The 25,691-nt window shown below is 37.4% G+C and overlaps 1 protein-coding gene across 1 annotated transcript in view; it reads right to left on the minus strand.

Annotated features, from left to right (window-relative positions):
* Nucleotides 1-10,880: 10,880 nt before the first annotated feature.
* Nucleotides 10,881-25,691, minus strand: part of LOC144975459 (uncharacterized) — a 159,300-nt gene continuing 144,489 nt past the window's right edge. The window contains exons 21-30 of the mRNA XM_078919555.1: nucleotides 21,511-21,670; nucleotides 19,015-19,263; nucleotides 18,315-18,354; nucleotides 17,362-17,462; nucleotides 16,309-16,424; nucleotides 14,568-14,675; nucleotides 14,067-14,227; nucleotides 13,498-13,594; nucleotides 12,706-12,838; nucleotides 10,881-12,184 (exon numbers count right to left, since the gene is read on the minus strand). Of these exons, the coding sequence (XP_078775681.1) occupies nucleotides 11,393-12,184; nucleotides 12,706-12,838; nucleotides 13,498-13,594; nucleotides 14,067-14,227; nucleotides 14,568-14,675; nucleotides 16,309-16,424; nucleotides 17,362-17,462; nucleotides 18,315-18,354; nucleotides 19,015-19,263; nucleotides 21,511-21,670 (1,957 nt within the window). The 3' untranslated portion in view covers nucleotides 10,881-11,392. The remainder of the gene's footprint in view (nucleotides 12,185-12,705; nucleotides 12,839-13,497; nucleotides 13,595-14,066; nucleotides 14,228-14,567; nucleotides 14,676-16,308; nucleotides 16,425-17,361; nucleotides 17,463-18,314; nucleotides 18,355-19,014; nucleotides 19,264-21,510; nucleotides 21,671-25,691) is intronic.

A 25,691-nucleotide genomic window follows, 5' to 3' on the forward strand; every position in this document is an offset into this window, starting at 1 on the left:
TTTGATACTTTGTTCACTTATTTTTTACCACATAATGTTATTCTCATATTTTTAAATCTAAAATTATCATAACCGACGTGCACTTTTTTTGCAGGTTTGATAACCCAATTCCCTATGGGCTCATTATTGTAATGAGATTCTAAAAAAAAAAATGACGCAAAATATTATCCGTTTCAACAATGTTAAACTAGGCCCACAATTGGGTTCGGATGTCAGACCTGCATATAATATGTACAAGATCATAACCAATATATCAAATTTTCAAGAAATATATCACAATTGATTAAAAAAAACCATCAAGTTGATTTAAGACTATTTTTATACTCCTGTTGTTGTTGTTGTTGTTGTTGTTGTTGTCTATTACTCTGAGATTTAATACTGTTGTGGTGGTAGTTGTGGTAGATGAGAGATATCGATAAAGTAGTCCTCCAGAGCCATTCGGCCTGTGAGCCGGAGTTTATCCCGGTTTCTATGGCGTGAAACGGGCAAAATCAATTGCTTGCTATCCTTTGGATAGGACGCTAGTCTATCGCAAAGTACAGACTTAGCTACCCATTCACTGCTGGGTGGACAAGGTGTGGGGCCAGGAAATCTCGACTGCAACCGGGATCGATCTCGGTCCCTTTGCGTGTGAAGCGAGTGCTCTATCAACTGAGCTATCGGGCCTCCCGATGTCGATAAACCACGATTAAAGTGATAGAAACGGTAATGGTCTACTTGAAGATTATCGCATGGTTGAAAAAACAAACTAGCTTTATAGGCTATGTGGTCGAGTGCTATGGCACTCGCTTTCGGATCGGAAGGTCCTGAGTTCGAGTCTCGCTAGGCGCATAGTTGAGTCCTTGGAAAAGACTTTTTACTCATATTCTCTTACCGTACTCGGGTGTAAAATGAGTACCTGGCCGTTGACAGCGTTGTCTCTGTCGGAAAAAAAAATTGTAGTATCGTTTAATATGCTTCATGTCTCGTTCTATATGTGACGCGTTGATGTTGGTCAGGGACCCCTTGTAAAGCGCGTTGAGCACATTTTTAATTCAGAAAAGTGAGTGGAGTAGGTACTTATGTTAATAACAACAAGAGATGGAGTGAGTAAGAAAGTGCCAGAAGACAATAGAGAATAAAACATTTTCGCGGCGGCGATGGGGGTTTGAACCCGCGACCTACTGGTACGACAACTCTCTATTGTCTTCTGGCACTTTCCTACTCACTTCATCTCTTTCTGTTTAAGCACATTTAGTGGATATTGCGCTCTGTAAAAGCTCCATTTTTAAAAAGGCTATCCAATAAGTCAACAACAATCTGGAGAGAAATAGATCAACACTAGGCTTCTTGTCATATTTTAAAATGTCATAGTTTATTCATATTTCATGATTTGAAGAACGTGAAATCGCATAAAACACATCACCTGAATGATAACATTGACATGGATAATCACGTGATTATCTAGATTCATCCCTAATTTTGTCAAACTAAAACACTGTTATTTCTTGATAAAAACATAATCATCGAATAATCTTTTGACCCCGTTGAATACACATTTTATTCTATCCCTCTCCCTAAATAGTAACGCGTAATGACATCATGTTTACAATAATAATTTGTAACGTCAGATTATAAATCGTTAAATTTCACACAAAAATTGATTCTTAAAAAAAAAGGATCATTTAAGTAACTTTGAACATGTCTTTTATTCAAAGATGTCGAAATCAAAATTCATTGAAGGGTAGAATAAATGATTTCTTACACTATTTCCTTTTGGAATTCGAACTTTGTTCCCAACGTGCAAGCTCGTGCAGCGGTTGGGAACACGTCCGGAATCCCAAACAGCAAGAGTGTAAGAATCGTCTATTTATTCAACGATTGCATAATACAATTTTTAAAATTTATTTGATATTGAAAAAAAGCAGCTTCCTTAGATGTTTAAAGCCTACCAACGCTGTTGGAGATCCCACGTCTCTCATCCTGTCAGACGGATCAAAATTAGCGTAAGCTTGTGCTGTGTATATCAGCAGGCGGGGATTGAAAGATGGCAAGTTATGGAAACGATCAATGAGTGGCAAAGTGCCGCATTGCTCCGGTGAATCGTATCACTATACGTCAGATCTTCCGTGCCCTGGAAAAACCCATATTAAAAATTTTGGCCAGAAAACTAGTCCGTCAAATATCGATCGATTTAAATGACTCTCATCTTGGCAAACATCTCTCAAACCTGGGACTTCGCGAAGTGCAGTCGAGAATTTTTTTATGACACCCCCCTATGTCCACCCAGCAATGATTGGGTATATCTGGGTCTGCTAAATTTGGCGGAAAGCACTTTCCAGTAGACTCGCGTCCTATTCAAAGGGTATCAAGCATTTGTTATGGTCCGTTTCACGCTATAGAAACCGGGATAAACTCCGGCTCCATGGGGATAATGGCTCTGAAGGCCAAATTGTGTTCAGACATCTTACAGATTTTTCCAAAAGTTAATACTTCGGTTAAACAATCTCCAATATTTTGTTTCGAAAAATTCTAAATTTATATAATTCCATCGATCTTTTATATTTACAATATTTATCATTCAGGTAATTTTCTGGTGAATAAAAAATATAATGAATTTTCATTAATTGTGATTGGCATTGGCAGATAATATTTGCAATTGGTCTTAGTGTAAATGTAGATAATAGGTACTGTGTTTTTTGTTTTTAAAGGTTTTGGCGCTTGCAAAACATTTATGTCATTTCAGCGCCAGCGAAAAGGGACAAATTGGGATTGTAAAAAAAACATAGATTTGTACTTAAAAGCACTCAAGTTAAGATAAGAGAAAGGGGAAATCTTCAAATAGGGATCTGTGTAGATCAGATTCCAAGAGGACACTATCAATGTACTTAGTCTGAGATCACCTAAAAGTCTCACCCAGACATAACCCCAGGATCCCACTTAGTTGAATACGCTCCGATAGTCTAAAAATAGTAATATCGGGATTAACCAATATATGCTTCACCCATTGCTACTGGGTTTGTATTATCCTGGTGGCATAGATAGTTTTTCGATGACTGATAGATTCGTATTAACTCAATGATAAAAAGTGGATCGGGTCGTATTAGCCTGATAGAATAGATGATATATATAGTTCCTTTTAGTGACCTGACCTAGGTTTCCTTGACAACGACTCAAAGTCGTACAAACCAACAGTCAGTGGTAGTCAGGGTTATCAGAAGAATAGCAGAAAGAACAATGTCTTCGGTATTGGCTTCAACAGTCATGACGTCACTTCCCTCGCAATGACGCATAGTAACTTAGTAACTGGGCTCTAAACTACCGGAACAATGGCGGACGTCCTAATGAAATACTTCTCCGACGAGCAAACAAGTGTATCCAGAGGAGAAAAACACTATAAATATGGTCATGTTTTGACTTTTATACATTCTGATCACATGACATATGAAACGTTCTAGCCAACATGAAAAATAAAAAGAACCAATTTTATTTGTTTATAACTACGCTGCTCGCCGTTGCTGGGCGACGTAACATCAGACTATTAAATCCAGTTGTCGTTACTACTCTGCTTGTTTACAATGACGTTCCAACTTCCGGTGACAGGGTAGAGAGTGGAAGGTTAGAGGAGACAAATTCCTGATCCACCTTTTGTTGTTGACCCCCCCCCCCAGCAATAACGGAATTGGATTCAACAGTCTGATGTCACGTCCGCCCAGCAACGAGCAGCTTGGTTCTAAATAAAGAAAATCGGTACTTTTTATTCTTCATGCTGGCCAGAACTTTTCACATGTCATGTGATCAGAATGTATAAAAGTCAAAACATGATCAGATTTATAGTGTTTTTCTCCTCTGGATACACTTTCATGCTCGTCAGAGAAGTATTTCATAAGTTACTATGCGTCATTACGAGGGAAGTGACGTCACGAGTGTTGAAGCCTATTAACAATATTGGGGGGAAAAAAAGAATAGCGATAATAGCAATGTCTTCGGTATTCTCTTTACTATATACTACTCTATTTGTTTACAATGCTGTAGGTACTAACTTCCGGTGACCGCGTAGAGAGTGGAAGGTCAGGGGTGAAACATTCCTGACTCACTTTTTATTTTTCCCAATATCGAATAAACCATAATATTATTGTAGAGATTACCTCACCTATCTCATTCTTCTGATTGAGGTGTCGTAGAGGAGACACGAAAGATGATTGCAATGATAATGGGTTTGATTGTTATTGGGTTGTAAGTAACAGGTGTGGCTGCGGTGGTGGTGGTGGTTGTTGTTGTAAATTTTAAGGTCATGGTAATAATGTTGACAGTGGTAGTGATAATGGTTATTATGAGGATGGAGGTGGTAATGGTGCAGGTAATTATTGTATGATGATGATGATGATGATGATGATGATGATGATGATGATGATGATGATGATGATGATGATGATGATGATGATGATGATGGAGGTGGTCGTGATTATTATGATTATGATTATTACGTTAGAAATGATTGTGATGATGATAAAAATTATGAATTTTGATGATGTTGTTGATGGCGGAAGTGACAATGACGATGATAATAATTATTACCATAGAGGATGATAATGGTACTGAAGGTGAAGATGATGATGACGATGACAATAACGACAATGATGATAAAAACGTCAATAATAATAATAATAATAATAATAATAATAATAATAATAATAATAATAATAATAATAATAATAATAATAATAATAATAATAAAAATAATAATAATAATAATGATGATGATGATGATGATAATGATGATGATGATGATGAGAACAATAGCGATGACAACGAGGAATTTGCTTTTAAATGGTTTTCCACAAAGATTCAGGAATAATTCAGTCAGCATTTGTTGGGTCCAAAATAATTATCACAATTAATCAACATTATATGATTGTTTCATCAATAATTTAAAACCAAATCCCTGAATTATAAAGTATAAAGGATGAAATTGTAGATCATTACTAAATAAACCCATGTTATTTTGAGTGAACCAGACATCCAAGAGAGAGAGAGAGAGAGAGAGAGAGAGAGAGAGAGAGAGAGAGAGAGAGAGAGAGAGAGAGAGATTAGATAGAGAGAAAGAAAGGGAGAGAGAGAGAGAGAGAGAGAGAGAGAAAGAGTGAGTGAGAGAGAGAGAGAGAGGGAGAGAGAGAGAGAGAGAGAGAGATTAGAGAGAGAGAAAGGGAGAGAGAGAGTGAGAGAGAGAGAAAGAGAGAGAGAGAGAAAGAGTGAGAGAGAGAGAGAGAGAGAAAGAGAGAGAGAGAGAGAGAGAGAGAGAGAGAGAGAGAGAGAGAGAGAGAGAGAGAGAGAGAGAGAGAGAGAGAGAGAGAAGTTTAAAGTTAGAATGGGAAAGTTCAGTTTTATCAATTCAGGCGGGAAACTATTATAATATATTATACCTTTTGTTCAAAAGGAGGCTGGGTCGTGGCTCAGCGGTCTTTGCTTCGTACTCGAACGGTCCGAGTTCGAATTAGTAGTTGCCGCACTGCGTGGGGTTGAGTAAGATACCTCGTACTAGCTCACTGTACATCTCTGCACTGTGGCTAACGCCTGGGTTATTCCAATTTTCCCTTGGAAAAGACCATAAAGCGTTGGAAATCTAAAAATTCGTAAATTTTTAGGAGATAAAAATTATAGTCGCTGTAGTTGACTTTAAAAATTGACAATTTACAAGGATTAAATAACACTTCAAAATCTTTAAAATTTTACAGTCTGGCATCAACTTTCATTTTCAATAAGTTTTAATGACGTAGAGATGCTCATGAAGTTATGAAATAGGAGCCAAAATTTCGTAATTTTACGAAATTTTCATTATGGATGGGAGGTCTGCCTGCTAAAGACACATTTCAAATTTCGCCTTAGGGATTAATAGAAGGAATTTTATTATCATTTTTAAACAAATCTAAAACATATGTATAGAATATTAGTCTATATGATGAATGTAGCACTTTTTTCACTTTATTTCACAATTATTATTATTTTTTTTTTTTTTTGCATCTAAATTAAATCACCTCGACACGAAATCATTTTATGGCAGTGGGTCACATTATGCTTATGTAAACACAGGTGCACATATTAACAGGTCTGGTTATCAAACGCATCTATGGGCCTGTTTTAACATTGTTGAAATGGACAACATTTTTCGGTGGTTTGAGAACATTTTCCATTACAACAATGAATGAATAAATGAATGAATGAATGAATGAATGAATGAATGAATATGGCTGCGCTGTTTCTATGGACGCTTGCTGTGAACGAATGTTTATTACTTCGAGTGTTTACAACAATGTGGACCGTAATAATCTGGGTTATCAGACCTGCAAGTTGATGCACTTCGATCTAAACCTATTTTATTTCCAACCTTTTTAATTAGCGTCCAAGTGTTTTGAGTTGACGTCTAGATACGAAACAACAAAAGAAATCGAATATGATGACAAATATGATCACCGAATGACAAGAAATATAATATTAATAATAAATCATTTATGTTATTTAAAATCTTGAGACATCGAATTTATCAAAATGATGATATATAAATGCAATCTTGGTCGAAACTGTTAAAAAATGTAAATTAAATGATACAAATACAAGATATCATATTATCATATTAAAATTGGCATGTAAAAAAAGGACATTGACATCAAATGGTATACTGAAGACAGACAATGGAAGCATATCAGTTAAATATGATTTAAATATTATTTTTAAAATGTTAACGCCAAATATTCTTTAAAGTCATGAAACAGAACAATAAAAAATCCGACCAATGATAAAAAAAAAACACAAAAAAAAAAAACAACAACAACAAAACAATACAAAACAAAACAAGAAAATGAAACAACATTAAATATCTAAAATGCAAAAGTACATTTAAAAAAAACAAACAAAAAATACAAACAAACAAACAAACAAAAAAAAAAAGAAAAAAGAAAAAGACCAAATTTTTTTTTAATCAACAAAATAAAAATAAAATAATTGGATTGGAAAATATAATTTTGAGTTGATTGGCTTCTATCGACGTGTACTTATTTGAAGGTCTGATAACCCAAATCGTTATAAACTCGTTGTTGAAATGGAACTTTTCTTAAATCAACGCAAAATAGTGTCCATGACAACAACAATGTTAAACCAAGCTTATAATTATAGAATTATTGGGGGCAGCGTGTCTCAGCGGTACGGTCTTTGCTTCGTACCCGAAAGGCACCGTGTTCAATCACACTGCGCTGTAAGGGCCTTTTATTATTTTATTTTATAAAAGGGTTCGGTTATCAAATCTCAATATAAGCACACGTGGGCCTCAAATGAAAAAAAAAAAACAGACCTCAAGAGCTCGCGTAAATGATTTAAAATAAAAATTAAATCAATTAAAAAAAATTAATTGACTTATAAACAAATTGTATCATTTTGACAATTTAAAATCGCTCACAAATACGGATTACAAAATTTACAAGTCACGTGATTTCAATGGGATGCTCGGGTCAGGAAAAACAATAATAGTTTAATATGCCAGATTTTATTACTGATTCCTGCCATTAATAATACAATAGAACAAATTAAATGTAAAAATACGCTTTTTATTGCCTTAAAGACATGACAAATATAACCAAATAACTGTCAAACCTGACCCTCATCTTGTCAAATAAGTCAAACCTGACCCTCAACTTGTCAAATAACTGTCAAACCTGACCCTCATCTTGTCAAATAACTGTCAAACCTGACCCTCAACTTGTCAAATAACTGTCAAACCTGACCCTCAACTTGTCAAATAACTGTCAAACCTGACCCTCAAATTGTCAAATAACTGTCAAACCTAAACCTCAACTTGTCAAATAACTGTCAAACCTGACCCTCAAATTGTCAAAATCTCTCAAACCTGACCCGTTCCATAAATCACCGTCTGACTAAAAAGAATCAGCAAACATATCTGGCTCATTTTCTATTTGGGTTTCCCCCCCCCCCCCCCCCCCCCGACTGTCATCTTCAATACATCGCGTGATTTCAATGGCATTGTATAAGTCACTTGAAATCAATAAGATGTACAGGTCACGTGACTTTTATCAAATGTACAAATCATGTGATTTTAGTAAAATTAAAAGTACAAATTAATCACGTTTTTTTTGAATGATTACGTAAAAATCACGTGATATCCATAATGTTAAAAGTACAAATTAATCACGGTTTTTTTGAATGATTACGTAAAAATCACGTGATATCAATAATGTTAAAAATACAAATTAATCACGGTTTTTTGAATGAATACGTAAAAATCACGTGATATCAATAATGTTAAAAGTACAAATTAATCACGGTTTTTTGAATGTTACGTAAAAATCACGTGATATCAAAAATGTTAAAAGTACAAATTAATCACGGTTTTTTGAATGATTACGTAAAAATCACCTGATGTCAAAAATGTTAAAAGTACAAATTAATCACGGTTTTTTGAATGATTACGTAAAAATCACCTGATATCAACAATGATGCATAGAATTAATATTATTATCGTAACATGTAAAACATCGGAAATCATAACAATAAAAATCATTATATTAGATCTATATATGATAGGTTATGGATGTGTGTGATAAAATATAAATTATAAAATGATTTTTATTTAAACGTAACGAAAGATTAGCACCATCTGGTCATGACTATGAATTGCTTGCTTACAACAACCATTGGGAGACATGTTAATATAGCGTAGATTTATGATAAATCAAATCAAATATATATATAGTGAGATTATAAACGTCAATAAAATTGCTTTATTTTGTAACAAAGCATAAATCAAGCAATGACATATCACAAATTTTCAAATTTAAATTTCATGAAAAAAAAATCAAATATTACAGAGTGGTTTTCTTTAAAATGTTGATTTTCCCTCATTATGAGACTTTCATTGCATGCATGAACGGAATTGAAAGGTAATATTTATTGTACGTACGTATCATTTGACACAAACATTTTCTCAAATGAAATCAAGTCGGGGTTTAACAGACCTGCCTGCCTAGTACTTCGAAAAATTCGTAAAAATACGATTTTTTTTACTCCAGCTAAAAAAAATAAAAAATAAAATTCCCTTTGTTATAGAACAACATTCGCTTCTTTGATTCAATAAATCTTAGAGCAAAGTTTAGTTCCTTAGAACCTATATTCAGGCCTTTGGAGAATTTTTTTTGATCATGCCGCTAAGGGCAAAATATTTATTTCTAAAGCAATTTAAAGTTGATTTTTTCTTTTTTCCCTTGGAAATTACGAATTTTTGAAATTTCAAGTTGGCAACTCTGAGTTTAATTACAATAACATTACGGGCACAGAATGAGGCTTTGGGGGGACATTCCTCAATATCACATTTGAGATTTCCTTGCAATAAGTTAGATCGAAGACTAAAACTTTATGTTAAATACAAATGACACAGGTTTAATTTTAGAATAAGGTTTGATTACAAAATTAAAATAAACTAGTAAGCCCAAAAAAGACATTCCAGGGGAGATAATCCTCCTTAACTCAAAAATGGATAATGGGAGAAAACCAAGTTTGGAAACCACTTTTATACTGAATTAACATTTTAAAATGATGGACATTCTTACATTACAATATCCCTCCCTGTTTTCACGAATGCCAATTCTTTGTCCATAACGATTCATATATATATATATATATATATATATATATATATATATATATATATATATATATATATATATATATATATATATATATATATATATTTATATATATATATATATATATAGATATATATATATTAAGGTTGATCATTCAAGTATAATACAAATACATTGTCCCAGCTCATTTTGTTATGGAAGCTTAAACAAAACAAACATGTTATAATTTTATCACCGTCCTGTTATCACGTGATGAGAATAGGGACCAATCCATATCGTTTACGATGTCATGTGCTCATGTCTTTGACCACGCTGCAACATCAGTCAACACTGACACAAATCATGAAAAGTAGGATAGTCCCAATGTTCAAAACTTCTAACAATATAATTATCAGTCAGTTTGTTTGGCTTGGCCTGTCGGTTGTTTACAGCTTTGATAAAGGCAGCAAATGTATGATATATTTACATTTTGAAATAAAGATCCTATAGTTAAATAACAAAACCCCCACGACCCCCCCCCTAAAAATAATTTTAAAAAACCCAACAAAAACCCAACAAACTCGTATTTTAACATAATTAATTTGTACTTGTGGCCACGTGCTGTTACTAAAATTAGCTCGTCAAAAGAAGGTCAGAAGAGGTTAAAGGTAACACATCTTTTCAGAATGTATCAGCTTATTTCGATATTTAACCTTCCTTCCAACCAATCACCGATCATCGTCATCAATCACGTGGACTATTGCAATTCAACCATTGGATCTTTTTAAAAGAATGTGTAAATATATTGTTTTGTTTATTAAAACAGACGTGCCAACTTGAAATTGTAAAAATCCGTAGTTTCCATGAATAAAAACACAGTAAACTTTATAACCCCCTTTAAAAATTACCAAATTGTCTGCAATACGTTAAAAAAATGCTTTAACTCTCTCCTTTCCGACAATTATTAAAACTTTTACTAAAATCTCATACCTACCCGATACATAAATTGAATTTCTAAACTCAAATTTAAGCGCACAAAATGCATGATTTACATAATTTTGTCGATCAAAACAAGCTTTACAAAATAGTATTACGTTCTTGTAAATATAACAACACCTTTTCTTTAAATGTTATTATTTTAAAAAAAACAAGTCAGAGTCAGAAAAATGTTGGTGGTATCGTAATGAATGTGACGATTTTCCTATAGTAGGTAAGGAAAGGGTTTTACCTCCTTTATATACCAGCTCTGATACCAGAACTTCGTTTTTATGATTTTTATTGGATTAAAGATCTTTATATTGATCTTAGGTCGTAGCCCAAAATTCCGTAGTAATACGAACGTTTCGTAATAGTTGGCAAGTCTGATAAAGTTGGAAAAAGAACTGCAGCTCAAGGTTGAATAAAATGGCCTGTTGAAAGTTGTGAAAATAGCTCATCTTGGACACGTTTTTTTCCATGGTCAAAGACTTAAGCACATGGAAAAAATGATATATCTCGATCGCCTAATAAATCAAAATGTGTGATTATCTTGTATGGATTTCAATTCATGTCAATAAGTTCTGAAGGTACATCACACACCATCCTTGTTTTAGACAGGTAAATGGCCGTTTATTCGAGAGAGACTGAGAGAGAGAGAGAGAGAGAGAGAGAGCGAGAGAGAGAGAGAGAGAGAGAGAGAGAGAGAGAGAGAGAGAGAGAGAGAGAGAGAGAGAGAGAGAGAGAGAGAGAGAGAGAGAGAAATGTCATCTTGATTTGAACTTTTACTGAGTTTTCACCAAATCAGGTCATAAGTGGGTAAAATCATCATCGTATCCACCAAACGCATTTTTGATCGATGGCTCCATTTTATCAATTGACGCAGTTTCGGGGTTTTTGAGATCATCCTTTTCCAAACTGCTGTCGTGCTTGGAAGAATGAATGGAGTTAAGGTCAAGCAGATCGCTTCCGTCACCGCTACTACTTCTTCCACTTCCGCTTCTGCTACCGCTTCTACTTCCACCAGAGCCACCGCCTCCACTGCTGACGCTAACGCTCACCCCGATTTCGTTACTTTTTCCATATCCGGGATCCCTCTTCATTCCGTTGAGATTCGGGTGCCAGCCGTTGGTTGTGTGCAGTTGATGAGGATGCGCGTGGATTCCGCCACTGTTACCGCCTCTGAATAGAGGGATCTTCACGCTATTGTTGTGGACGGATGTGAAGTGGGTGCTCGTCGTTAGATTCATGTTAGCGCTGTTGCTGAGTCTTCTGGATGTGGAGGAAGAGTCATGGCCTTCTTTGGAAGACGACGAGTCCACATACACCGATTTGATTGGTCCACGGCGTCTTTTGAGCGTGCCAGTTCTGTACAGTTGAATCCAAGCCAATCTGGCCTCCGGGTTGAAGAGACACCTGAATATGAAGATGAGACATCCCTGAAGAGAGTTGGAAATGCAGAACAAGTAGCTGAAGACAATGGCCGCTTCTCCGATGGCGAGAGGTCCGAATATCCAAGTGACTCCGAGCAGGAACATGACAGTGAAGGCACCCCGGACTTGAGCTGGGGTGAATGGTGCAGTGTTGTTTGTGTTTTGTTGCTAGAGGGAAGCATTGGAGAGATGAAGGTATGATGTATTATTAGGTCATTGACAAGAATCTGATTTGTCTTCATCATCATCATCATTATGATCATCATCATCATCATCATCATCATCATCATCATCATCATCATCATCATCATCATCATCATCATCATCATCGTCGTCGTCGTCGTCGTCATCATCATCATCATCATCATTATGATCATCATCATAATCATCATCAGCATCATCATCATTAAAAACAACAAATACTACTACTACTACTACTACTACTACTACTACTACTACTACTACTACTACTACTACTACTACTACTACTACTACTACTACTACTACGACTACTACTACTACTACTCCTCCTCCTCCTCCTCCTCCTCCTCCTCCTACTACTACTACTACTACTACTACTACTACTACTACTACTACTACTACTACTACTACAACAACAACTACTACTACTTCTACTAATACCAATACAACAACAACTATTACCACCAACATTATAACTAACCCAATACCTGAAATCGTGGCTTTAGGGTCACCCTAACCACGAGAATGAAGACGATGGTGTTGACGAGTACGATGAGGCAGGCAGGCGCCAACAAGGATGTGTAGTAGGCCACGTTACTTCCCCCTGGCGTCATGAAGCATCTGGAATCATAGAATAATAGGAACGTCAATGACGTCACTCAGCTCTTTATTATTGTTTTTAGCCACCCATTTTTGGTGATTATTTCTCACTAAATCATATTAATCAGACTATAAACGGTCACAGTTACACTCATAGTTTTGTGTGTCGGTACGCTATATCCGGCTGGAGGATGTTGTGAGTATTTTACCTAAACACATAGAATCAATATGGAGCGATAGTGTGATGTTAAAATACTGGTTCCAATATCATTGGAAATGTGAAACCAGTCCTCCGGAGTACAAGATAAATAATATATCGTGCAATTGATCTTCTGGTTTCAGAGTGATGGCATCTTATTTTCTGGGATAAATAAATGCTGGACCTCAATTTTTTTAAAAATCATCCATTCTCGTTCTTTTACGATCCGTAGTCATAAGACTCCTATATATTGTGTTACTAAACTGCCGTACTTTGGAAAAACACATATTAAAAAATTTGTCAAGAAAATTCGTCCTTCAAATATCGATTGATTTAAATGACTCTCATCTTGTCAAAAACTCTCAAACCCGGGACTTCGGCGAAGTGACATGATATGATATGATATGATATGATATGATATGATACTCTAGACTGTTTTATGAATAAATCATCATTATACTTATCATTAGTTCGTACTCACATTTTTGTCTGTTCATTTCCATCTTCATCCACTACGTTTGTTCCATAGTATTCGATATCTACAGAGGCTGTGACAGCCACGATTATAGCTGGGATACCTGAAAGGGATCACAGATACATTGATGTAAGTACATAATGTATGCAGAGCATTCCTGCATCATGTTGACCTAGAGCCATAAAGACAGCATGAGGGGGAAATAAGAAGGAGAAGAAGAAGAAGAAGAAGAAGAAGAAGAAGAAGAAGAAGAAGAAGAAGAATAAGAAGAAGAAGAAGAAGAAGAAGAAGAAGAAGAAGAAGAAGAAGAAGAAGAAGAAGAAGAAGAAGAAGAAGAAGAAGAAGAAGAAGAAGAAGAAGAAGAAGAAGAAGAAGAAGAAGAAGAAGAAGAAGAAGAAGAAGAAGAAGAAGAAGAAGAAGAAGAAGAAGAAGAAGAAGATGATGATGATGATGAAGAAGAAGAAGAAGAAGAAGAAGAAGAAGAAGAAGAAGAAGAAGAAGAAGAAGAAGAAGAAGAAGAAGAAGAAGAAGAAGAAGAAGGGCCGCTTGAGGCGGTGGGAACAAGGACTACTTACCCCATCCGACAAGGCATCTCTTGAGTATATAAAAGCGTTCATACTTGGTGAATACAGTGACGATTGCTCTGTACATCTCGATGGCTTCCACCAGCATCCACCATAGCGTGGACAACACGAAGTAGTGAAGGAGGATGGCAATGGCCGTGCATGAATCATTGCTGGGCGAAGAGAAAACAGTTAAACCAGTTAATTGCGAATGTTGTGAGTATTATACTTATACACATAGCATCAATAGAGTTGATACCCCAAGTAAAGCAGTAAGTAAGAGCCTAGTTAATTGCGGATGTTGTCAGTATTTTACTTAAACACATAGCATCAATTGAGTTGAGACCTCAAGTAAAGCAGTTGGAGCGCATTTAGTGAATATTGCGCAACATAAAAGACCCAAGTTTACCTTTTCTTTATCTTCTTTTTTCTGTCTCTTTATTATTATTATTTTTTTTTTTTTGGTTATGTCTTTGTAGAAAAATGAGTCATAGAATCAAAATTGATCGATACCTGTATCCGGACACGTCTACAGTTCCCACCAGAAAGATGATGTTCAACAACAGGAGGGATGTGCAAAGGTGGAGAAGGATCTTCCCGGATTTCTCGCCGTGTAGACATCTGTAGACATCAAAATATCAAATTAGGGAGCAGGCACTTGTGAAAGACATGATTAAACACTGACAAGGAAGGCTCTGAGATGGACACCCCAAGGAAAGAGGAAGAGAGGTCACCCAAAGGAGACTTGGAGACGTACCGCAGAGAGGGGCCTAAAGCAGAGAGGTCTGTCCCTCGAGATGGTCCTCGAGAATAGCTGCTGACAGGACCAGGTGGAGACCCCTTGCATCGCCTCATGTGCCAACAGGCCCGGAGAGGATTGAGTGAATGAATGACTAGTGTAAGATAAAGATTTGAACAGTTGTGTCTGAAACAGTGCTAAATAAAGCAAGAAAGAAAAATACAAGAAAAGAAATAATTCCCTGTCCCCCCCCCCCCCCAAATCAGCCTTTCCCGTCTGAGGATCGAACCGTAGACCTCCTTTGTCTGGAACTGTTTCATACACACTTTTTTCGATCCAATTTCCTCACTTTGGACAACATGGCTGGGTGATTCCTGTTGACATCAGACATCCTGTTTGATGATTATCTATATTATTCCTCCATGGAATGCCGAGGCGAAGGGGATCTTATGGCGCCGTTGCTAAATGGCGTAACATTTTTTTAAAGGATCTGTAAACGATGGAAGAGAGTTGTACGGTACTGTGAACAGACGAGAAAAATGGGCAGACATTTGTCATCGCAGAGTGCGGCAGCCGACGTCAATGAGGACGACGCTGGTTAATCATCATCAACCAATCATCAGACAATGGTGATAATATTAATATTAATATATCATACAGACTATAAAAATGAATTCTTTCAGTTTATAAATGGTTAAACGAGTGTCTTTTCCGAGGTTACAAAAACTTGAGCTTTTATATAGAGCAATGTCCACTAAACGTGCTCAAAAGCGCTTTACAAGGGGTCCCTGGCCAACAGCAACACATAACATGTAGGACGAGACATGACGCCTGTCAGGCGATATTACAAATTTTTGGGACACAGACAACGCTGTTAACGGCCAGGTACTCATTTTACACCTGAGTACGGTGGGAGAATGTGAGTAAAGAGCCTTCTCCAAGGACTCAACTATGCGCCGAGCGAGGCTCGAACCCAGGACCTTCCGATCCGAAAGCGAGTGTCATACCACCAGACCACATAGCCGCACAACAATGACAATAAAGTAAATGTGAGCGAACGGAATAAATTAAAATCATGATAAAGTGTTTTAAAGAGGAAGAATGCGTTCATGATGATAGAAAATTATTGAGATGCATGTATTCGCAATGATGGTAGCAATAGTAAGTGATTGTAAGAATTTTCTTTTAAATGAGCTTTTTATATAGCGCAATATCCTCTAAACGTGCTCAAAGCGCTTTACAAGGGGTCCATGACAAATAGCAACACTTAACATTTAGGACGGACATGACGCCTGTTAGGCGATAATACAATTATTTTCCGACAGAGATAACGTTGTTAACAGCCAGGTACTCACTTTACACCTGAGTACCGTGGGAGATTGTGAGTAAAGAACCTTTTCCAAGGACTCATCTATACGCTGAGTGAGGCTCGAACCCAGGACCTTCTGATCCGAAAACGAGTGTCACACCACAAGACCACATAGCCGCATAACAATAATACCTTGAGACACATACCTGAATAGTCCATACGTAAGGATGGTGAGAAAGAGACAACACATGGAAATCCCAGATCCTATGTAGGTGATGTAGGTCAGGCCGATCTCACTTGTCAAGGCCTCTGGGGTGGGGCTCTGATAGGGCGAAACAAAAAAAAGGGACGGGGGGGGGGGGGGGGATATACCATTATTTTTGATTGTATATGTTCAACTCCGCCGCTATCAACACTACTAGCTCACTTAAACGCCCATTATTGAGCTTAAGTTATAAAACTTAGATAAGAATTAATAAATACCTCTCTTCATTACAAATGGGGGTCTCGGTAGCTTAGTCAGTTGGTAGAGCACTCGCTTCACACGCAAAGGGACCAAGATCGATCCCGGGTGCAGTCGATATTTTTTTTTTCTGACCCTCCCCCCCCCCCCATCCCTGTCCATCCATCAGTAAACGGGTAGCTGGTTCTGTTAGGATTGACGGAATGTACTTTGCGATAAACTAGAGTCCTATCCAAAGGGTAGAAAGCAATTGCTTTTGTCCGTTTCACGCTATAGAAACTGGGATAAATTCCGGCTCCATGGGTCTTACGGCTCTGAAGGACTTTTTTTTTCATTATAAAGAGCCCGACTCTCTATTTGATCTGAACGGCGCGTTGTTCGAGTTGCTATAGATAGAATGCGCTTGGCCAAGGAGTTCACAACATTGCCATCCGGAAGTATAACGGACCAACACACAAACTCTGTGTAACCATAAACTTTTATAGTCTGGTTAATACAGTTTAGTGAGAACAACTCACAAACGCGGATGGCAAAAACAATAACAAAGGCATGAGTGACGTCATCTGCATACTATCTATAGATAGAACGAAGTTGACATCAGTCAAGTTTTTGTTATTGTTTTTTTGCCATCCACGTTAATGAGTAATTCTCACTCAACTGTATTATCCAGACTATAAAAGTTCATGGTTAAACACAGAGATTTGTGTGTTGGTCTATTTTACTTCCGGATGGCAATGTTGTGAGCTTCTTAGCCAAGGGCATACTATCTATAAGTCACTGAAAGGTCAGCCCTTACCATGATGACAGCAAAGCTGGTCAGGTGATCGGACAGACAGGTAACTGTTCCAGTCTTGGGATCGTAGACAGTTCTCACACCTTGTTCAGACCAGGAAGAATCTGCACAGATTTTAAAAAAATATGACGTTATCAGCGTAAAATTAAACTACGCTGAATTGGGTGGTTTTGCTTCACTCGACGTGCACTTATTTGCAGGTCTGATAACTCAATTTCTTATGGGCTCATTGTTGTAATGGGAATCTCAAAAAAATGACGCAAAATATCGTCCAGTACAACAATGTTAAACTCGGCCCATAAATGGGTTCGGATGTCAGACCTGCTTATATGAACACGTCCGCTTCACTCATTTCTTAATAATTTTAGTGAGGTAGAGAAACTTTAATGTGTTCAAAGTGTTGCAAGAATCGATAAAATTAACTTGAGCATTGTTGTAGCGCAATATCTATTTAACGTGCTCAAAGCGCTTTACAAGAGATCTCTAGCAAACAGAGACACTTTACATGAAGGACTAGACATTCGCTTGTTATGCGATATTACATTTTTTTATCCCGAGAGAAACATCGATGTTAACAGCAAGGTACTCATTTTACACCTGAGTATGACGAGAAACTCTGAGTAAAGAACGTCTTCCAAGGAATCAACAATGCGCCATTCAGAGCGGGACTGGAGCCTTGAACCTTCTGGTTCGAAGGCGAGTGTCATACCATAAGATAACATAGCCATACAAAGCAAGAAAAAGTTGAAATCGTTTCAAGGTAGTAATTACACAACAAGAAGAACGTATTACGATTTGTGAGTTTTTCCAAGCTCAAAAACTCTAAGTTAATTATAAAACTTTCTTGGGATAATTTTGAGCTTTAGAGATGGCATATGGTTTTTTTTTTTTTTTTTTTTAAATCACAGTATAGTAAAATAAGATGGAATCTCAAATAATAAGAGTGATCTACTTACTGGATTTGTCCCAAAACACACAAGAGTGGTCTACCCCTTTCTGAAATATCAAAAATAGAGAGCATAGTTATCCGCTTCATCGTGACTAAAATCAATTGAAGAATGTGTTTTTTTCCTCCAAAACTCCGTATCTATACGTTTTTCTGATTTTGAAATAATGAGGATTATTTCCCCTAAAATCGCTCGTCCGGTATTTCGTTTTATCATGACTAATCTTCCAATTCACACAAATCTCAGGAAATTCTGGTGCCAAGTGATGTTTAAAATAAAGTTTTTTTTTACGTTTCAATTTGACTTCGCGAAGTCCCAGGTTTGAGAGTTTTTCTTATTTTGTTTTGCAAAGATGAGGTCATATAAATCGATCGATATTTGAAGGACGAGTTTTATGGAATTTTCTAGAGTACGACAGAGAATAGGGAACCGTGAACTTGGATTAATCAATTAACTGCCGTACTTAATTTAGACGAGTATTTAAAAAATTGGCCAGAATATGACCCTTCTCTAGGCAAAAAAAAAACCCACTCAAAACTGGGACGTCGGAGGGTTTTTTTTTTTTTTTGTCAAGATGAGGGTCATTTAAATCGATCGATATTTGAAGGGCTAGTTTTCTGGCCAAATTATTTTTTAAAGACGCGTTTTTTTCTGAGATACGGCAGTTAACTAGTTGATATTATCAATTGACCAAAAACTTTGAACTCACTTGTATAACTGGCAGGCCGATCTCGACAGGCTCAGACATATTATGCAGATCAACGCCTGTCACAGTTGCAGAGATGACGCGTTGCTTCTTGGTGACGTCTTCATCAACCGGCTGGACGTCACCACTGGCGTTTTTAGGATTAAACAGTTGTGACCTTCCGTATGCAATGAACTGCAGACGGGTGTCGTTGGATATGTTGTGTCTGGTTGATTCCAGAACGGTCTTGGGCAATGATATAGATACTTTGTTCTGTAGTGAAAGAACGTGTTCAATATAAATATCGTATCATTTGTGTTTGACCTTATCAACCAACCCAACTAACCACATTATTCAACCAACGATCAAAACAACCAAAGAACCAGCAATCCAACCAACCAGCCATCCATCCAACCATCCATCCATCCATCTATCCATCCAACTATCCATCCATCCAACTACCCATCCATCCAACCAACTATCCATCCATCCAACTACCCATCCATCCAACCAACTATCCATCCATCCATCTATCTATCCATCCAACTTGCCATGCATCCAACCAGCTAATTACCCAACCAGCCATCCACCCAACCAACCACCCATCTGACTAACCATTCATCCAACCAAAAAACCATCAAACCATCCAACCAACAAACTTTTTATTCAACCACGCAACTAACCAACGAACCAGACATCCATCCAACTAACCAAGTATACATACAACCAACCAACCAACAATCCAACCAACCAACAATCCATCCAACCAACAATCCATCTAACCAACAATCCATCCAACCAACAATCTATCCAACCAACAATCCATCCAACGAACAATCTATCCAACAAACAATCTATCCAACGAACAATCCATCCGACCAACAATCTATCCAACCAACAATCCATCCAACCATCAATCTATCCAACCAACAATCCATCCAACCAACAATCTATCCAACCAACAATCCATCCAACCAATAATCTATCCAACCAACAATCTATCCAACCAACAATCTATCCAACCAACAATCTATCCAAGCAACAATCTATCCAACCAACAATCCATCCAACCAACAATCCATCCAACCAACAATCTATCCAACCAACAATCCATCCAACCAACAATCGATCCAACCAACAATCTATCCAACCAACAATCTATCCAACCAACAATCCATCCAACCAACAATCTATCCAACCAACAATCTATCCAACCAACAATCTATCCAACCAACAATCCATCCAACCAACAATCTATCCAACCAACAATCTATCCAACCAACAATCTATCCAACCAACAATCTATCCAACCAAAAATCTATCCAACCAACAATCTATCCAACTAACAATCTATCCAACCAACAATCTATCCAACCAACAATCCATCCAACCAACAATCTATCCAACCAACAATCTATCCAACCAACAATCTATCCAACCAACAATCCATCCAACCAACAATCTATCCAACCAACAATCCATCCAACCAACAATCTATCCAACCAACAATCCATCCAACCAACAATCTATCCAACCAACAATCCATCCAACCAACAATCCATCCGACCAACAATCTATCCAACCAACAATCCATCCAACCAACAATCTATCCAACCAACAATCTATCCAACCAACAATCTATCCAACCAACAATCCATCCAACCAACAATCTATCCAACCAACAATCCATCCAACCAACAATCTATCCAACCAACAATCCATCCAACTAACAATCTATCCAACCAACAATCCATCCAACCAACAATCTATCCAACCAACAATCCATCCAATCAACAATCTATCCAACCAACAATCTATCCAACCAACAATCCATCCAACCAACAATCTATCCAACCAACAATCTATCCAACCAACAATCTATCCAACCAACAAAACAGTCATCTATTCATCTAACCATCCATCCAACTAACTACCCATCAATCCGTTCATCCAACCAATCATCCATCCAACCATTCATCCATCCATATATCCAACCAAGAAACCATCTAGCCACCCCACCAACATACCATCCATCCATCCAAGCAAACAAACTAACCAGCTATCCAACCAGACTACAACAAACCATCCATCGAACCAACCATCCAACCAACAAGCCATCAATCCAACCATCCATCAAAGCAACAAACCATGCATCCAACTAACCATCAATCAAACCATCCATAAATCCATCCAACGATCTATCCATCTAGCTAATCATCCAATCACTCATCCAACAAACCAACCATCAATCCATACAACTATCCATCCAACCAAAAACCCTATGAGCTTTCTATTATACACGTTCCATCAGTAATCAATTTCCATTGGATTATTTTGAAATCTAAGTATTTAAAAGTGTAAGAAACAATAAGGAAACTCATTCTCGTAACATAAGACACATCTGTACTTTAACTCAAATTTACGCAAAATGCATTTATATTCATATGATAATAAGATGAGATAAAAGTTATTAATCTCAACGTTTTACATAAGATGGCATATGCTTGTAATTGTTCTTACCATGTCTTGTGAGGCAGTGAATTCAGGCTCGAATTTAATTTCGTTATTGTGGAAGGACGCCATATTTGTTGCCACAACAATCAAGCCATCGGTTTCCATGGTGACACTTCCGTTATTCAAGCTGACATTGGCTGTGTATTCGTCGAGAAAATTTCGTAGTCTGGGAAAAATTTTTAAATGATATTCAAGTTCCATGTCTTTAAATATTTTATAGTTTGTGAAAGCGTCAGTGGCTTAGTGATAACGTGTCACGTATTGACACAAAAGTCAAGCGACAACTAGTGTGGTCAGTGGCCGGATGGGTGGAAGTGATAGAAAAATGGCGTTACCGGCGTTGTGTTCTTGGGAAGGCAGGGAGGCAATTTATACATACTGCCTTCACAATACATTTCATTTATTTCCCCAGCAGGTTATTATATGGAACCATATTATTTCTTTTTTGTACAGTACTAGTCTCCAATTAGGCGTACTCATTGTACTAACAATCTTACAATATCAGCCACTGTCTATAGCCAGATACTCTTTGCCACCTGAGTCGAGTGGCTTCAGCATAAAGGGCTGTATATGGCTCTGTGCGGCTATGTGGTCTTGGGGTAAGACACTCGCTTTCGTATCGGAAGGTCCTGGGTTCGAACCTCAGTTGGCGAATAGTTTAGCCTTGGAAAATGCTCTTTACTCACATTCTCTCACCGTACACAGGTGTAAAATGAAAACATGGCCGTAACAGCGTTGTCTCTTTCAGAAAAAAAATGTAATTTCGCCTCATAGGCGCTCTACTTCTTACGTATTACTGTTGGTCAGGGACTCTTTGTAAAGCACTTTAAGCATGTTTAGTGAATATTATGCTATATTAAAAAAAAGCTAAAAAAACTACAAACAAAAACGCTTTCTTAACTCTCTCCTTACCAGCCATTTTCAGAATTTTTTTCCAAAAATTCACACCCACCCAACAGAAACACAGACATTTCTTACTCAAACAGAAAAGCAACAAGCACATTCTATACGTAATATTGTTCGACAATATGAACTCTATTACAGAATATCAAGTTTTTATAGCTATAGCAAAAAGAAATGAAATCTGGATGAAAAAGTGACGGTTACATCACAGAAGTGACGATTTTCCAATAGGTGGTAAGGAGAGGGTTAAGACCACTATTTAAACAATGATCGATCGATGTAATTTGAAATAAAACTGTTGTGACCGAAATCAGGAAAAGGTGTTGAATGAGGGTACAACAGAATTGAAGGCTGGTTTTCCAAAACTCGTTAAGTCGATTTTTCTACTTTTTGAGATTTTCCATCAATGAGATAAATTTTAAGCATCAAATGGCACAAGAATCCCATTAGATTTGTGTGAATTTGGAGTTTAAATATGATAAACTAAAAGACCAAATGAAAAATTTCAGGGAGAATAATCTTCTATATATCAACATGGGGAAAATGGAGTGAGGGAGTTTTGGAAAACTGTCATGATATTGTTTACTGTTTAGAGATAGTTCTATTTGTCACTTAATGTTTGTAATTGATCCGTGTCTGTACTGTATTGTCTAACTCTTTGTGTTTTAATTTCTTTCCAGATCATGTCGATTTAAATGTTGAATAAAGCCTATATTTTGCATGGCAATCATTCGAATTACTTTCTAGCTTCACAACAATTTATTCAACATTTAACATGGAACGATTCCTTCGACCTGAGCGGTTCAGCGCTGAACCCAATACGCCTGATGCATCAAAGCAATGGAATCACTGGCTCTGTACATTTAACAACTTTCTCTCTTCGTTACCCGAACAGGCGACTGACAACAAACTCAATCTGCTCGTCAATTTCGTCGATCCTGTCGTCTACGAACATATTGCTGATTGTACTACATTCGATTCAGCTGTTGACGTTCTGAAGAACATATACGTGAAACCAAAAAACGAAATATTCGCGAGACACGTCTTGGCTACTACAAAACAAGAACCAGATCAATCCCTCGATCAGTTCCTTCAAAAGTTGAAGAGACTTGCCAAAGAATGTGATTTTAAAGCTGTTACTGCTGATAAGAACAGGGATGACTTTATTCGAGTTGCTTTCATCTGTGGTCTCTCTTCTAATCAGATCAGGCAGCGACTCCTCGAGAATAAGACAATCGAACTTATGGCCGCTTATGAACAGGCTCGATCCTTGGAGATGGCTGAAAAACACTCTCAGAACTACAGCACACCAACTACTGTGCCATGTGGTAGCACTGCTCCTCCGCCCTCTGAAAAGGAACTTGACTCATTCAATGCTTCAGTCACGAACTCTAAATGCTTTTTCTGCGGATACCAACGACATCCTCGATCAAAATGCCCTGCTAGAGAGGCGCTGTGTAAAAGTTGTGGAAAAAAAGGGCATTTTCAAAAGGTATGCCAGTCAAAAAGTAAAAACGAATATGCATCTGCGGCAGACCCGAATACACTCAGTTCAGCCTTTTCAGCCGCGGCTCCCGCTAGTCTCTACAGAGCTGTTATTGACGTGAAATTGTTTAACAAGCCCGTTAAAGCGTTGATAGACACCGGAAGCTCAGAGAGTTTCATTTCAACAGAGATCGCACAAAGTCTCCAATTGAAGATTTTCAAATCAAAGAAAGAAATTCCATGGCGTCTACTAATCTTTCCAGTACAACCAAGGGTCATTGTTTTGTCTCTTTGGAATACCAGGGACGTTTCTATGAGAGTGTGAAATTTTCCATCCTGTCAGGGTTGTGTTCGGACTTGATTTTAGGCCATGACTTTCTTGAACAGCATGATGGAGTTCAAATATCCTTCAAAGGATCAAAGCCTACTTTCTCCGTTTGTAGTCTCACTGCTGCAAAAATCGAACCTGTTTCTCTTTTCAAGAATCTCCTTCCAGAAGTCAGACCTATTGCAACAAAATCAAGACGATTTTCATTACCAGACAAGCAATTCATTGACTCTGAGGTTAAGAAACTTCTTGACGAGGATGTGATCGAACCATCTGATTCTCCATGGCGAGCGCAGGTATTGGTGACAACTAACGAACGACACAAGAAACGCATGGTTGTGGACTATAGTCAGACCATCAATCACTTCACTCTACTCGATGCATATCCACTTCCAAACATTAATGAAATGATTGAAACCATTTCAAACTACAGTGTCTATAGCACCCTCGATTTGCAAAGTGCTTACCACCAGATCCCAATAAAAGACGAGGAGAAACTGTATACGGCTTTTGAGGCCAGTGGAAATCTCTACCAATTCAAGCGAATTCCCTTTGGAGTCACTAACGGAGTGGCTTGCTTTCAGCGCATCATTGATTCCATTATTCGAGATGAGAAACTGAGTGACACATTTGCTTACTTAGACAATGTGACAATCTGTGGCAGAAATCAGCAAGAGCATGATGAAAACCTTGTGAAATTTCTCAGGTGTGCCAAAGAACATAATATAACATTCAATGAAAGTAAGACTATCCAGTCTGTTAGACAAATCAAGTTACTTGGATTTCAAGTGTCCAAAGGTTGCATTCAGCCAGACCCTGACCGATTACGGCCACTCAGAGAACTTTCAGATCCTCACAATATCAAATCTCAACAGAGAGTGATTGGAATGTTTGCATACTACTCATCCTGGATACCTCATTTCTCGGATAAAATACACCCACTGGTCCAAAATACCACCTTTCCATTGTCAGGAAAAGCCAAGGACTCGTTTGATCTTTTGAAAAAGGAGATTGAAAACGCTGCTGTCGTGACAATTGACCACAACGCTCCTCTAGTTGTAGAAACCGACGCTTCTGAAATTGCAATCGCATCAACACTAAATCAAGGTGGACGTCCTGTGGCTTTCTTTTCAAGAACTCTGAACCACAGTGAAAAGAAGCATTCTTCTGTTGAAAAAGAGGCTTACGCTATTGTGGAAGCCCTTCGAAAGTGGAGGCACTATCTTCTTGGAAAGCATTTCAAACTTGTGACAGATCAGAAAAGCGTTGCCTTTATGTACGGAAATTCTGCAAAAGGAAAAGTCAAAAATGATAAAATCCAAAGATGGAAGATTGAACTGTCAAGCTACAGTTATGACGTTGTGTATCGACCTGGAAAAGACAATGTAGCGGCTGACGCATTTTCAAGGGAGTTCTGCTCATCTACTGGTTCAGATTTAGAAACTTTAAAAAGCCTTCACGACTCACTCTG

The sequence above is a fragment of the Berghia stephanieae genome, chromosome 6, assembly GCF_034508935.2.
Source record: "Berghia stephanieae isolate SIO BIC M18660-M18661 chromosome 6, UCSD_Bste_1.3, whole genome shotgun sequence".
In the NCBI taxonomy this organism is placed as follows: domain Eukaryota; kingdom Metazoa; phylum Mollusca; class Gastropoda; order Nudibranchia; family Aeolidiidae; genus Berghia; species Berghia stephanieae.